The 12,391-nt window shown below is 45.3% G+C and overlaps 1 protein-coding gene across 2 annotated transcripts in view; it reads right to left on the bottom strand.

The window, feature by feature from the left end:
• Nucleotides 1–11,679, bottom strand: part of ATAD1 (ATPase family AAA domain containing 1) — a 15,182-nt gene extending 3,503 nt beyond the window's left edge. Inside the window, exons 1-8 of one of the 2 annotated variants that reach the window (XM_009637539.2) lie at nt 11,672–11,679; nt 10,471–10,646; nt 9,107–9,205; nt 8,707–8,827; nt 6,913–7,113; nt 5,697–5,803; nt 2,629–2,718; nt 450–500 (exon numbers count right to left, since the gene is read on the bottom strand). In XM_009637539.2, the coding sequence (XP_009635834.2) occupies nt 450–500; nt 2,629–2,718; nt 5,697–5,803; nt 6,913–7,113; nt 8,707–8,827; nt 9,107–9,205; nt 10,471–10,632 (831 nt within the window). In that variant the 5' untranslated portion in view covers nt 10,633–10,646; nt 11,672–11,679. Of the gene's footprint in view, nt 1–29; nt 284–449; nt 501–2,628; nt 2,719–5,696; nt 5,804–6,912; nt 7,114–8,706; nt 8,828–9,106; nt 9,206–10,470; nt 10,647–11,671 lie in introns of those variants that run through there. The other variant, XM_035893079.1, reaches the window with a different exon arrangement.
• Between the last annotated feature and the right edge of the window lie 712 nt (nt 11,680–12,391).

Genomic DNA, 12,391 nt, shown 5'->3' with positions numbered 1-12,391 from the left:
CACAGACTGCACAGAGTTAAAAACATTCGGCCTCTCTCCTCCCTGTTTCTTGACATCTGGAAATTTCTTTCACTGATCAAAGTGATTTCCAAACTTGATTCACCTTCAGCACCTTTAGAGAGATAAATACATTATCTTGTTCTGTAACAAGAAAATGGAGACAGGGAAATGAAGCCCTTTTCCTTGGAGATGGTGGTTCACCGCAAAATCCAAGACTGCTGCTCTGACTGAGGCTCATGCTTAAACCAGCAGGCAACTCTACTGCTTTAATTGAAGGCCACACCTAAAGCCATAAAAGATTCCTAAATTATAATCAGAACTACCCTGGTAGATAATCTCTACCTCATCCCGAGACGGTCAATTATAAAATGTGTTTTCCACAACTCCAAGAGCTTGCACTCATGAGAACAGTAATACAGCAAATTAACCAACCAAAGAAGTCTACTTACATTTTCATTTTTCAAAATGAGCTTCAAGATTGCTTCTCTTTGTTTCAGAGCCTTAAACAAAAGAGATTAAAGTTACCAGAGTACACAAATAAGCTCACGTAACATCTACCCCAACTTTGCATGGCGTGGGCTTTCAGGCACAGTTCAGTGGCACAAGCTGATCCCTCGCAAAGGGGACGTGACACCGGCTAAGGAAGCCTATCTGATGGCAAATCACCCAGCACACGAGGTCTAGGGTGCTCGACTCCGGGAGCACGTGAAACCGAGCATCTGAACACACATTTACATTGGCATGAGCTGCGGGGGAGAGGACAGGGCACTGACATTCACCCTTACTCTGCCCCAAGTGGAAGCAGCTGACCCCCCACATTTCCCACCATCGTTAGCAGAGGGCAGACTCTCTAGGCCTAGGGGATGCTTCCCATACTTTGCTAAATCAAATGAAGAGGATAAACTGTTCTGCTTAAAAAAAAAAAAAAAAAAAAAAAAAGAAAAAGAAAGAAAATTCTACAGATGATGCTTGGGAAATGTTAAGCAATAAAAATCACACACTGCAAGGAGGTTACAGAAGGGAATAGTTAAGCCCTGAACATATCCCTAATGGCAAGGTAAAACACAGCAAAGACTCTTTTGTGTCTCCCAGAAACACACTTGTCCTAGATTCACCTTCATTGTTGAAAAGGGAAAAACTGCCCCACAGATGCTCCGGCAGCCAAACAGTTGATGCTCTGTCCCACAGAACGCTTCTTCCATTTCCCTCTGCCTTGCAGATAATCTCTTAGGAGTAATTTTGGGCACTTTGATCTCAAGGTTCGCTATTAAATCTGCAAGGCTTTAGCTACTCTGCAGCGATGCTACCTGTGCACGCTTCCAACCCACAGCACATGAACTATCTTGGCGCTCAGTAAAGGGCTGTAACCCATCCTGGTTGTACCGCAAAGTACCGCAGACCAGAGCAAGAGACAAGCGGCAAGTTCATGAGACGGCTGTGGCGGGGTAAGGGAGGTTACGTGGCACCTCCGGTTGTAATACCGATCCTGGGAGAGGGGGCCAACCCCTGTAGTACCCCGAGGCACTGTTACCTGCGGGTAATTCACCCTTCTAACCACAGTTCTTGACGGAAAGGTATGATAAAGTACTGGAATACACACCCTTGCCCCTTACTAATTCAAGGAGAACTTGAAGAGGAGTAAGGTGTGTGAAACCTTATGAGCAGGCGTCGCAGAAAAGCACTCACTAGGTTATAAATGCTTTGTTTTGAAAAGTGTCCGCCCACAGGGAGCGAAAGCCAATTCAAACAAGATGGGTCTGGGAACATGACTACGCTCTTGCACAACCAACGAGAGTTTTACCGCTCCAGTTTTGTCTCTTAAGTTTCTGCAGAAAATGGATAATGAAGGGTATTTCCGTGGCCAGCAGGGAATACTGACAACCACGACTCAACTCTTTATAATATTGACACAAAAATGCCTTGTGATACCACTAAGTGTTCAAAGGCAACTAAAATACTTTGAAAAGGATGGCAATAGCAAAATTTATAGTAAGGGTAACTTTGTGATGGCTGGCATAATTGACAAAGACCTTAATTACTGCCTGTTTGGCATAAACACTAGGTGGAATAAAACCAGATTTCCAGATTGCTTGCAGTGCCTGACTGTGGAGGGCTTGAGAAGAATGCAGGCTTTGGCACGCAGGCTTCACCCCCTCTTCTCTCCCTGAAGACCAACTACTGTGCGTTGAGGAGGTGTAGATGGCAGCCAGCATCTACCTGCTGCTCGACAGCATCCGAGCTGGGTGCCACTCCCCCCGTGGGTTTGTTGTGCAGGCACTTTGTGCTTTTTGTGATTGCTTTCAAGTGAAAACTACGCTCCTTCCAGAGCGCGGAGTCCAAGCCGCTCCATTCCTACAGATGAGGAAAACGGGTGGGAAGCTCTCGGAGCATGTGAAGTTGTTTCAGATAAAAGTACCACGGAATCAAGATTTCTGTGAGAAACTTCACCTTAAAAAGCCAAGTTATGTACGTGCTTCTAAAAAACTAAACCCAGTTCAAAATAATACAGTATTTTTTTGGGAAAAAACCCAAACCCACACCCAGAGGCACACGTTTCCTGGCTGACAAGGCACCTGCCCGTAGCTCAGGCACTAGGCACGCTCTTCAGGCAAAGCTGGCATGACTTACAGGTTGGTTGATGTGAAACCGGGTCGGCATTCTTCTCATGATTGCAGAGTCAAGGTCCTGAGGACGGTTGGTGGCTCCCATCACTATTACCTGTACACACCGACAGAAAAAACTCGTCAGCCTGAAACCAGCTTTTGGAAACACCGCCGTATTGGAGTTTCAAAACCAAACATGTGACTCTTCCACACTTTATCAAGAACATCGACATTTGAAGAAGTTACATAAGGTTTCTTGGTACTGATTTCAGCAACTGGATTTAAACGGGCAGCCTAAGAGAGCATTGGTACCACGAGTACCACCTGGGTGGAGATTTTGACATCAGTCTGAAACCTTCTGAGCTCAGTTTGAAAGTTCAAACTCTAAGCAGTAATCCGAAACCTCTGCTTCTAAGCCTTGGCAACGTCTCTGTAGTTCCTGGTGGTCTGGAAGGAACTGGGACGGAGATGCTTTGATAAGATATTAAAAAATGTGGCATTTTTGTGCCGTGTTGAAAAAAAAAAAAGGCAATCAGTTCGCTAGGACAACCAGACTGGCAGCTTTTGCATGCACTGAAATGTTGTGGGTTTTTTTTTTTAAGCATTAGAAGTCAGTAAGAACCTATATGCACTGGTACGCCGTAACAGCAGTGCGTTAGGCGTGTGCAAGCAGAGCTCAGCACAAGCAGAGTATTTGCCCCAGTTGACCACATTCCAGTTACTAGTTTTAAGAACCAATTTACTTCCCATTCACATCAGCCTCGTTCTCTCATTTGTTATTTTAAGTTATGTACATTGCAAATACCCAGTCACGAAAGTGAAAAATGTCGGGGAATAAATCTCCTCTCAGTGCAGTTTCCTGACACGCTCCTGGTCCTTTGTCCGGGGTCACCGTTCCGCAGCCAGCCCTGGCAGCTCGGGCAGCCCCTGGCCAGGCTGGCTGGGCGCCCCAGCGCAGAGCCACCCTGCCACCTACAGGCTTAATTGCACGGCAGCAAATCGCTGCGCACAGGAAAAGCCAAAAGGCGCGGGTTTCACCAGGGCTCCGTCCTTCACCTTCTCGAAAGTGTCGTGCACGCAAGCTCCTTGCGCTTGCCGGCGTGCCGAACACAGGCTGACGTTTGCCCGGGCTCTGGCCAAGGCGCAGCGCTGTACCCGTGCTGCGCTCCCCCGGGCTCTGCAGCATGGCCCAAGGCTGGGCCCGAAGCGTTGCTCCCCCTGCGCTGCCGGAGCCGAGAAGCCTTCCCCAAACCGGCTTTGCCCGCAGGTTCTGCAAGCGTGGGACCCCCCCAGGGCACAAATGGGGCTGCACGGGGCTTCCAGGCTTGGACCATCCCTGCAAGCAGCACGGCTCTGCTTTCCAGGCACCGTGCCCCTGGTTCCCGCCGGACTCAGGACTCTATCCCTGGCAGGCTTAGCCCAAAGCTGAACACGCTTTTCAGGTGCAACCAACAACATTCATCACAACGCTTATTTACAACTTCCTCCTAGCATTTGAAATTTTTGTTACCGTAACAAAAGCCGAATTTAATCCTTATTCAAAGGAAATTTGTTTGGCAAGAATCAGAGAAGCAAGCCAAAGCTCCCAAGTAAACACCCGTAATCGGCAAAGGATCCCCAGCGAGCCGGCTGTCAACACCCGAGACAACGCGAGTGTCAAACCCATGGCTTCAGGAACACTTCCTGAATGGCAATGACACCGCGGGGAGGAGCCTGGGATACGGTATTGGAACAAAACTCTCCTGGCTGGAAAACTCCCCAGAAACCTGAACCGGCCCCTGCGGTGTCTCCAGCCAACCGCTTGCATTGCATTTTCCTTCGGCGGCTCCTCGCCCCACAGAGGCCGACAAGAGGGTTGGACTAGATGACCTCTAGGGGTCCCTCCCAACCCAAAATATTCTATGATTCTATGGAGGGGCAGGAGTGACTCACTGGGGCTCTGCACGCGCAGCTCAGGGATGGGTACGACCACATGCTTCTCACCGCAGGGAACAACCAACGTGACTGCCTCCAAAAGCTGTCAGTGTATTGGGCAGAAAGGAAACACATTCAAACACTGGAGGAAATGTCTGCGTGCAGCTCGTACTGGCTCCCAGTTACGTGCTATGGCATCGGCCTCTCGTTAACGGAAAGGAAACACCCTGCTCTGAAGCTCCTCAGTATATACATTCACTGTGTTCTGATCAGTTTTTCAAAAATCAACTGAAAAAATCTTTAGCGCAAGCTTTTGAGAGGAGGAAAAGCAGATTTTACAAAAGAAAGAGCTAATGGAGGTCAGACCGTCAGAACCCATTCACAGACAAACACAGGTTAAAAAGGCTGAACATTTTAAAACTGGAGAATAAACACCCTTGTTAAAGGCCTTAAGAAGATCGCTCCAGGTGACAGCTCAGAAACCTAGCGAGCAGGCGTCCGCCCATGCTACACTGGAGTCATGTATTTCGTAAATGGTTTTGTTTGTTTGCTTTTACAGCACCTGCAGCTTTTGTATTTTTTCCCCCTCTCCAAAATGCAATACTTTTGTTGATATTACGGGAGGGGGGCGGAAGCGTATGGGAATAGCGGGACGGAAGCACGGCTCTATTTAATAGAAGTTATCTCCTGGTAACACCAACTTCTCTACCCTTGCAGATTAACTCCAGAGTCTAGTACTTGTCTAATGCTTTTCTGGGAACAAAACAACTGATCTGCACCTGGGATGAAGACTCAGATCTTTCAATACCTTTCCTGAAATCAAAGATTCCCTTCACCTGGAGAAAATATCGCTGACAAAATGTTTTTCAAAGCAGTTTAAAAATGCCCAGTTTTGGCAGTTCAAACTACACAGCTGTATTACTGAGGTTTAAGGCACTTCTGGAAATAACACCACTTAATTAAGACCAAAATACCCACAAAACCCATCTTCTCATGAAGAGAAACTATCTATTAACAGAACCCATCTCATTCCCATAATATCCTGGCAATCACTGACGGGACGGAGACCCTGTAGGCAATGGTTGCTACGTGCAATCTGCTGCTCTTCCCAAACGGCTCAATGCACAGTAACCAGGAGAGAAAACTCTCGTTGCTTTTCTCGTCACCCTCTGCACTTACCTGGCAGTTGTAATCGGTGTCCAGTCCATCCCACAGACTCATGAACTGAGCTTTCATCATAGCTGTAGCTTCGTGGTCAGAACTCGATCGACTTCGTAAGAAGGAATCTGTATTGAAGGGTTCATAAAGCAGTTTACTTCCAATCCTGCCACCGAAACTGTGCTGTTTGATTTCTCATGTGCAGACGTGTGCTATCCTCTATCTTATAAACACTTTTTTTTTTTTTAATAACCATTGCCAACAAATGAGACATATTTCTTCTGATGGAAAATCGGGCAGTGGCCTCTCACCGTATTTTCAAGCACATCTTTTACATTACTTCACACAGTACGTGCCTATCACCTAAGCCTGTCCCAAATCTTGTGCTCCCATTTTTCACTTCCCTGAACTCATGGAAAGTGTAACTTTCACCTTAATTTCTCATGCAGCGATGGAAGCCTGGCAGGCTCGACGACACCAGAGCGCAGACCAGCAAGCTCAGAGCTGACACCGTGTTGTGCAGAGCCCTAACTCTGCTAGTGGTGGCCTAAAGAATTTCCAACAGCTAGAAAAACACCGTGCTTTTCACAGCTATACAGAAAGATAGAAAGCACCTCAAGAACACAGCCCCTTCATAAACCTGAACAGTGGAAAGGGTAGGAGCTTCGCCAGGCTCTGTTTCTGCAAACTGTACCCCTGGCTTGAAGAAGCAGCAGTGCTATGAGACACCGAGCAACTTCAGCTGAGCTGCTCAAGTTCACAGGGACTTAAACACCAGCGTGGCCCATCCCAATGCACGGAACAACTGGCACCTTTGCTGCCTTCGCAGCTGAACTTCCCCTCTTACTTCTTCAACCTTATTAAATTATTATTCCTGAGCTCTCCTAAACACCTATTTTATTTTCCATTATGTGTCTTCATGGCAGAAGCCTGGAAGTGTATTTGGTGATGGGTCTCCTGAATCAGTGGTTCCCTTGACCGAAGAACCACCTCAGCCCAACTGAAAATAAGCAGCAACTTGTTCTACTCACAATTCCCTCACTGACAGGAAGAAGAAATACCCTGGTTTTCCTAACTTGCCACCGTTACTTTACAACACTATTTGTATTACTAAACCCTGTTCCATTATCACTCTTTTTAAAGAAAAGATGACAGTAGATCGATATACCCATCAACTCGAGCCCACGGGTTAATGTCACTCTGCTACCCTTAGTTACAAAAAAAGATAGATTTTTACCTATTTCGTCAATAAAAATGATGGATGGTTGGAGCTTTATAGCAAGGGAGAAGACAGCAGCAGCCAGTTTTTGAGACTCTCCATACCATTTGTCTGTCAGTGTTGAGGGCTGGAGATTAATAAATCGACAACCCGCTTCCTTTGCTGTAGCTTTGGCGATCAGCGTTTTGCCACAACCAGGAGGGCCGTAGAGAAGTACTCCTGCAAAAGTCATGCTGTCAGTGCTCTCTGGTTGCTGCCCAGGCTTGTATTTCAACCAGGTTTTACAAGAGAAATCAAGTTACAGTGTTCCATCAAATCAAATACAGAGTTACTTAAGATATCCTTATTATAAAATTAAAGCCAAGAACACCTAAAACCAGGTATGGTGAAACTGGAGGGAGACATTTGTCTGACAGATGACTGTTTTATCACCGTGACCATAAAGGTTACACAAAGCTACACCCCTATTTATCTCCTGTGGGCATCTGACTGGCCTTCTATATAGCCAGTTTCGGCCTTGCTAATTAAACGTAGCACGGGGCAGGGGAGGGTGGGGGGAAGTAGCCCACAAACATTTTAAACAAATTACCCACAATTAAGTATGACATCCCATGTTATTTTTAACCTTGTCATAGTGAAAGAATTCACAGTACCATCTGTCTAATTTAGTTGTAAAGAAAACAATTTAAAAAAAAAAAGTCAAACACATCTGAAAGACGGAGAGTTAGAAGGGGTTTTTTCTGTTTATGTGACTGATGACCACAAACATAATTACTCTGAAGCAACAACTTCCTATTAACACACAGTGCGAGCCACTAATAAAACTGGGGAGCCTGCCCTATATGGAAAGTCTGCCTTAAAAACATAAATAAAAAATAATTTTTTCCTTCAGCTTATTAGATCATGACATTAAAGTCATTTTCCAGACAGTTTCAATTTGTGACTTAAACAGAAAGTGGCCTGGAAAAACTAAAGCAGTTACAGAAGTGCTTCATTTTCCATCACTTAGGACAGGAAACTGAGATGGTCGCAGACGCAGGCAGTAGTTAATAGTTTTCAGAGAGAGTTCAGAAGACAGTATTCCAGGGATCAGAGCATTAAAGATAAACTTTGGCATTTTGTCCAACACTTTAGGTTCAGATTCTGCTTCTTTGCACTAACACACAGCAAATATGGCTGCAAGCGTTCCAGCAGAGAGAGTCCAGCTTCTGCTTTACTATTGGAACGTTAGTTTGTCACCCACTCATTTCCCTACTGCCTCCACGATGTGCAATAACTCCAGGGAAAATCCAGGGATCTCCAGAATAAAAATGGGATCCCTGTCTCTTTGAATGCCTGGAATTTCTAGGACTAGAGCAGAGATGTCTGCAAGATTAGCTTATACCGACGTCTCGTGTTTATGACTTAAGTTTCTGAGACACCATAGAAATATTAACCAAGTGTACAAAGCTGTACAGCAGTTATAGGTCACCTCTGCCAAAGGACGAGATGGGGCGTAAGAAGAAAAAAATCAACAACTTGGGGAGTTAAAAATGCAGGCTACATAGGTTAGTGCACCAAAACGCAGCACTGATAACTGAAAGGCAATTACCGCTTCGTTATTACGATGAAACTTGCACACTAGAGCTTGATTTCACGGCAAGTGAACAGAAAAAACCTGAGGGTTTTCCCTGGCATCCGTCCCCCTGGTTGCGCTTCGAACTGGCAACCCCCTTCCTCTTTCCTTTCTGGGTAACTCTAACGCTTTAACTTTTTTTTTTTTTTTTTTTTTTTTAAGTACCAATGTATAAATCCGTAACGTTTCCTTCCTACCTTTTGGTGGCTGTAAGAGCCTGGAATTCTCAAACAAATATTTCTTCTTGATGGGCAAAATGACGGTGTCTTTCAGATCTGTAATGACATCATCTAAGCCTGCAATATCACTCCAGGTTACCTAACACGGAAAAACAGAATTAGAAATGACCATCATAGTCCCTGCCAACAAAAAATATCCACAAGCCTCAAAGTAGCGCAAGGCCTCAAAGATAAAAAAAGACAAGCATTATGTAAACTCTGCTCTCGACGACGCAATTTCAGTTTTACATTACAGAAATATTTCCCACGTATTTCCACAGATACATATGTGTGACAAATAATGTAACCCAAAGTCAAAGTCAAGATCTCCCATGTCTGAAGCGCTTTCATCGTAGTGACGTGGAGGACAGTTTCTTACGTGCATGCTAAGCGGGTCTACGAGATGTGCAGCAATGCTCATTTCGTATTCGGTAAGCTTGACATTTTTCACTCCGATTTGCTTCATTAGTTTTTCAGCCTGGGGGAAATAAAATGCCAAGAAAATCAGAGAAAGAAACCGAATGCTTAATTCAGAAGTTAGTTTTTAAAGAACAGCTGTTTGGAACGTGAAAAGCTTCTCCGTAAGTCACATTTGGAAAGAGGCTGAATCTTCCTGAAGCAGAAGGTTCTGCTACTTCCTAACGACTTCTTGTCACCGGAGTGAAACGAAGTCGTGTGTCTCAGTTCCCATCCATAAGTGTCACACCAGCCCCCCACCCCCAAATCCACAGTCATAGGTTATGACTTGAAAAGCTACCAAAACAAACGGTAAAACACAGAGTTTGCTTTTAGATCGGGTTTGCAGACACACAGGGAACCTCGGTACAAAATCATGCCCATCATCCCTACAGGAGTCTCCAAAGCCGACACAGGTACGTTACACTTCAGAAAAACCCCATTAGTCCCTACAAACTTTGCACTGGATTCAGATGAAAAGCCTGAAACTTGTTATTAAATGGAACTCCAGAATTCTCTCATGTGCTTCATTGCCTTCATTCACAACCCTGCAAATAACGCGCAGGCACTTGAACAGGAGATCTGAGTGTGTTATAAGCAGCATGCCCTCCCCAACTTCCACAAACCCCCCCAGCACTCTATCAGGGAGAGATTCATCTGTTTTTAAGACCAAAAAAAAAAAAAAAAAAAATCACAGAAGACAGTCAATTTTTTCTATGTGTTCAATGTTTCCTTTTTCCCCAATTTAAAAGGAAAAGTCATTTGTTGTGCCAACACGCCTTCACAACTCGGCTTCTCTCAATACTCAAACCTGCGGTTAAGCCCAACATGCTTTTGGGATATCGCAGCCTCTTATCAAACAGCTGGCACCAGCACAGACTGTGAAAGCTGATTTTTAAAGTGGGGCCAATGTTTTAACTAAAGATTTCATTAAAAAAAGAAAACCCACCCAAAGCAGAACTAGGTTGCTCAGAACTGCTGCTTGAATCCGTGAAATGGGTGTCAGCCAGAAAACAAACAACAAAAAAAGTCACAGCAGTCAACAGTTTTTCCACCACTTCAAGCTAGAAATTTTAACTTGTTATAAAATGTAAGCACTGAAAACACCAGCAGCCGAGATCCTGAGGTGTCCTAAAAAATAACTCCCAGTCTTTCGATTATTCCACGTGCTTCTGTCGCTTACTTCGTTGGTTACTGCAGGTCCAGCTTTCATTCAGCAGACTCCTCTGCACGCACGGTAATGAACCAGACAGCATTTCACAGGAACATTCATGAATAAAACCCTACCTGCTTCTGAGCTTCCACTTTCTGCTTCCTGGTCGGGTCAATGGCATCAACCATCCATTTAATGGTAAAATACGTTACAGCACCAAATATGGTTAAACGAAAAATTAATCCCACCACTTCATTCCGACTCAGGGGACGTGAAAACGCTTCGGCATGGACCATTTTGCCTCTCAACACTAAATGTAAAAAAGCACAGGGAGGGACAGAAAGAAAACGAAAAGCTGAGAAAACATCTGCGTTGTATTTAAACACCATTTCATAAAAGCTCTTTCCCATGCACACAGCGGGCATAAAGCTTCCCGTGAAGTTGTAACAAAACCATCTCAACAACAGCACGACCCCAACATGTAAAAGCACGCAAGGTTAAACCGCGCAGCGCTGAGCACGATGACGGCTCCGTTTCCACTTCCTGTGAGCAGAGAAGAAATGGCAGCGACAATCTGAGGCCTTACTTCTTGACTGACTATGTGCAAAAAGGTCCTGATTTCACTTTTCCCTCAAGAAATCTGCGTTTCTTTCAGCTCTACAGTGCCCTAATAAAGTAATAAAGATTACTCTATTTCAGTGCCAAGTTTGCGCTCCCATTAAGACTGACATTTTGTGACTGCTGTTGACCCAAGAATGCCAAGTCACGGAGACAAAGATAACTTCGCTATTCAAACAGGGAGCTACTCTCCCTAAGAGGAAGTTTAAAGGAAAGGCACCCAATTGCCACATTAAGGGGCGACTGATGACTTGTATTTGAATAAAATGAGGTTAAGAGCTGGAGCCTGCACCTAGCAGAGTACATTTTGAGTTATTAATATCCCCAGAAAACTGAAAATGCTGGATGTGGCACACAGCTATCAAGGGAAAAGGCTGGCTGCTGTGCGAGCCAAACCCAGCACCTTCAAGTGAAAAACGATTCATAAAACCAGGGTCCTCTTCCCCCAATCTGCTTTCTCCTCAACTGGCAGGATTCCCACCTAAAAGCCCCCCCCCACTCCCCTCACTTGGTTCACCGCCCAATTTTCCCACTGCAAGGGCAAAACCAGTGGCAATTCCTCTGGCAGCCTGCAAGGCTCCCTGGCTGGTCTCCAGACTGAGCTGTCAGCCAGGGAAAAGCCAGACTACGCACAGCCAAGATATCCTTGAATTCCCCCTCGCTTGGCCAGCAGTCGCGTTATGCCGACCCCGCATTCAGCTCAAGGTGATGCCGTACCATGGATTCTGTTCTGGAATTAGGAAAAGCACCGGGGTACGTTTACCAAAAGATGTCAATGTCTCACTACTGTATTCCAGTGTGGATCGCTAAAAGAGTTTTGAGTTTTGGGTTTTTTAACTCTTCATTCTCTGTTTAGAAATTAAAAACTCAAGGCTGTTGCTGCGCATACCTGCTTGGAAATCAAATAAAATTTGTCTGCTTGGGCATCTAAAAGCAAGTAATATGGAGCTAGGAGACCTTGCGTGTTCTCTTAAGCCTGATTTATTAAAACAAAAGGGCTATGTCTCCAGCGGACAGGGAAAAGATCTTCCCCAAAAGCTTCCCGAAAGGCAATGAAAACAGCCGCTTCTTATGCAAGCCTGGCCCTGAAGGGCAACTGGGGGAGAGAATTTTAAGGGGAGAGAATTTTAAGGGGAGAGAATTTTAAGGGGAGAGAATTTTAAGGGGAGAGAATTTTAAGGGGAGAGAATTTTAAGGGGAGAGAATTTTAAGGGGAGAGAATTTTAAGGGGAGAGAATTTTAAGGGGAGAGAATTTTAAGGGGAGAGAATTTTAAGGGGAGAGAATTTTAAGGGGAGAGAATTTTAAGGGTGACCTTTCTAAGCGGAGTTCTGCGTTACCACACCCCCCTCCCCACCCCCCCGAATCTTAGCGTTTACGTTCCCGGCAGATGCCGAGGTCCCGAGGAGGACTCGGTTGCCCGGGCGGCACACATGCC

Source organism: Egretta garzetta, unplaced genomic scaffold (genome assembly GCF_000687185.1).
Source record: "Egretta garzetta isolate BGI_Z169 unplaced genomic scaffold, ASM68718v1 scaffold234, whole genome shotgun sequence".
In the NCBI taxonomy this organism is placed as follows: Eukaryota; Metazoa; Chordata; class Aves; order Pelecaniformes; family Ardeidae; genus Egretta; species Egretta garzetta.
Note: the sequence above shows the minus strand (reverse complement) of the source record. Positions and strands in the feature narration are given on the sequence as shown.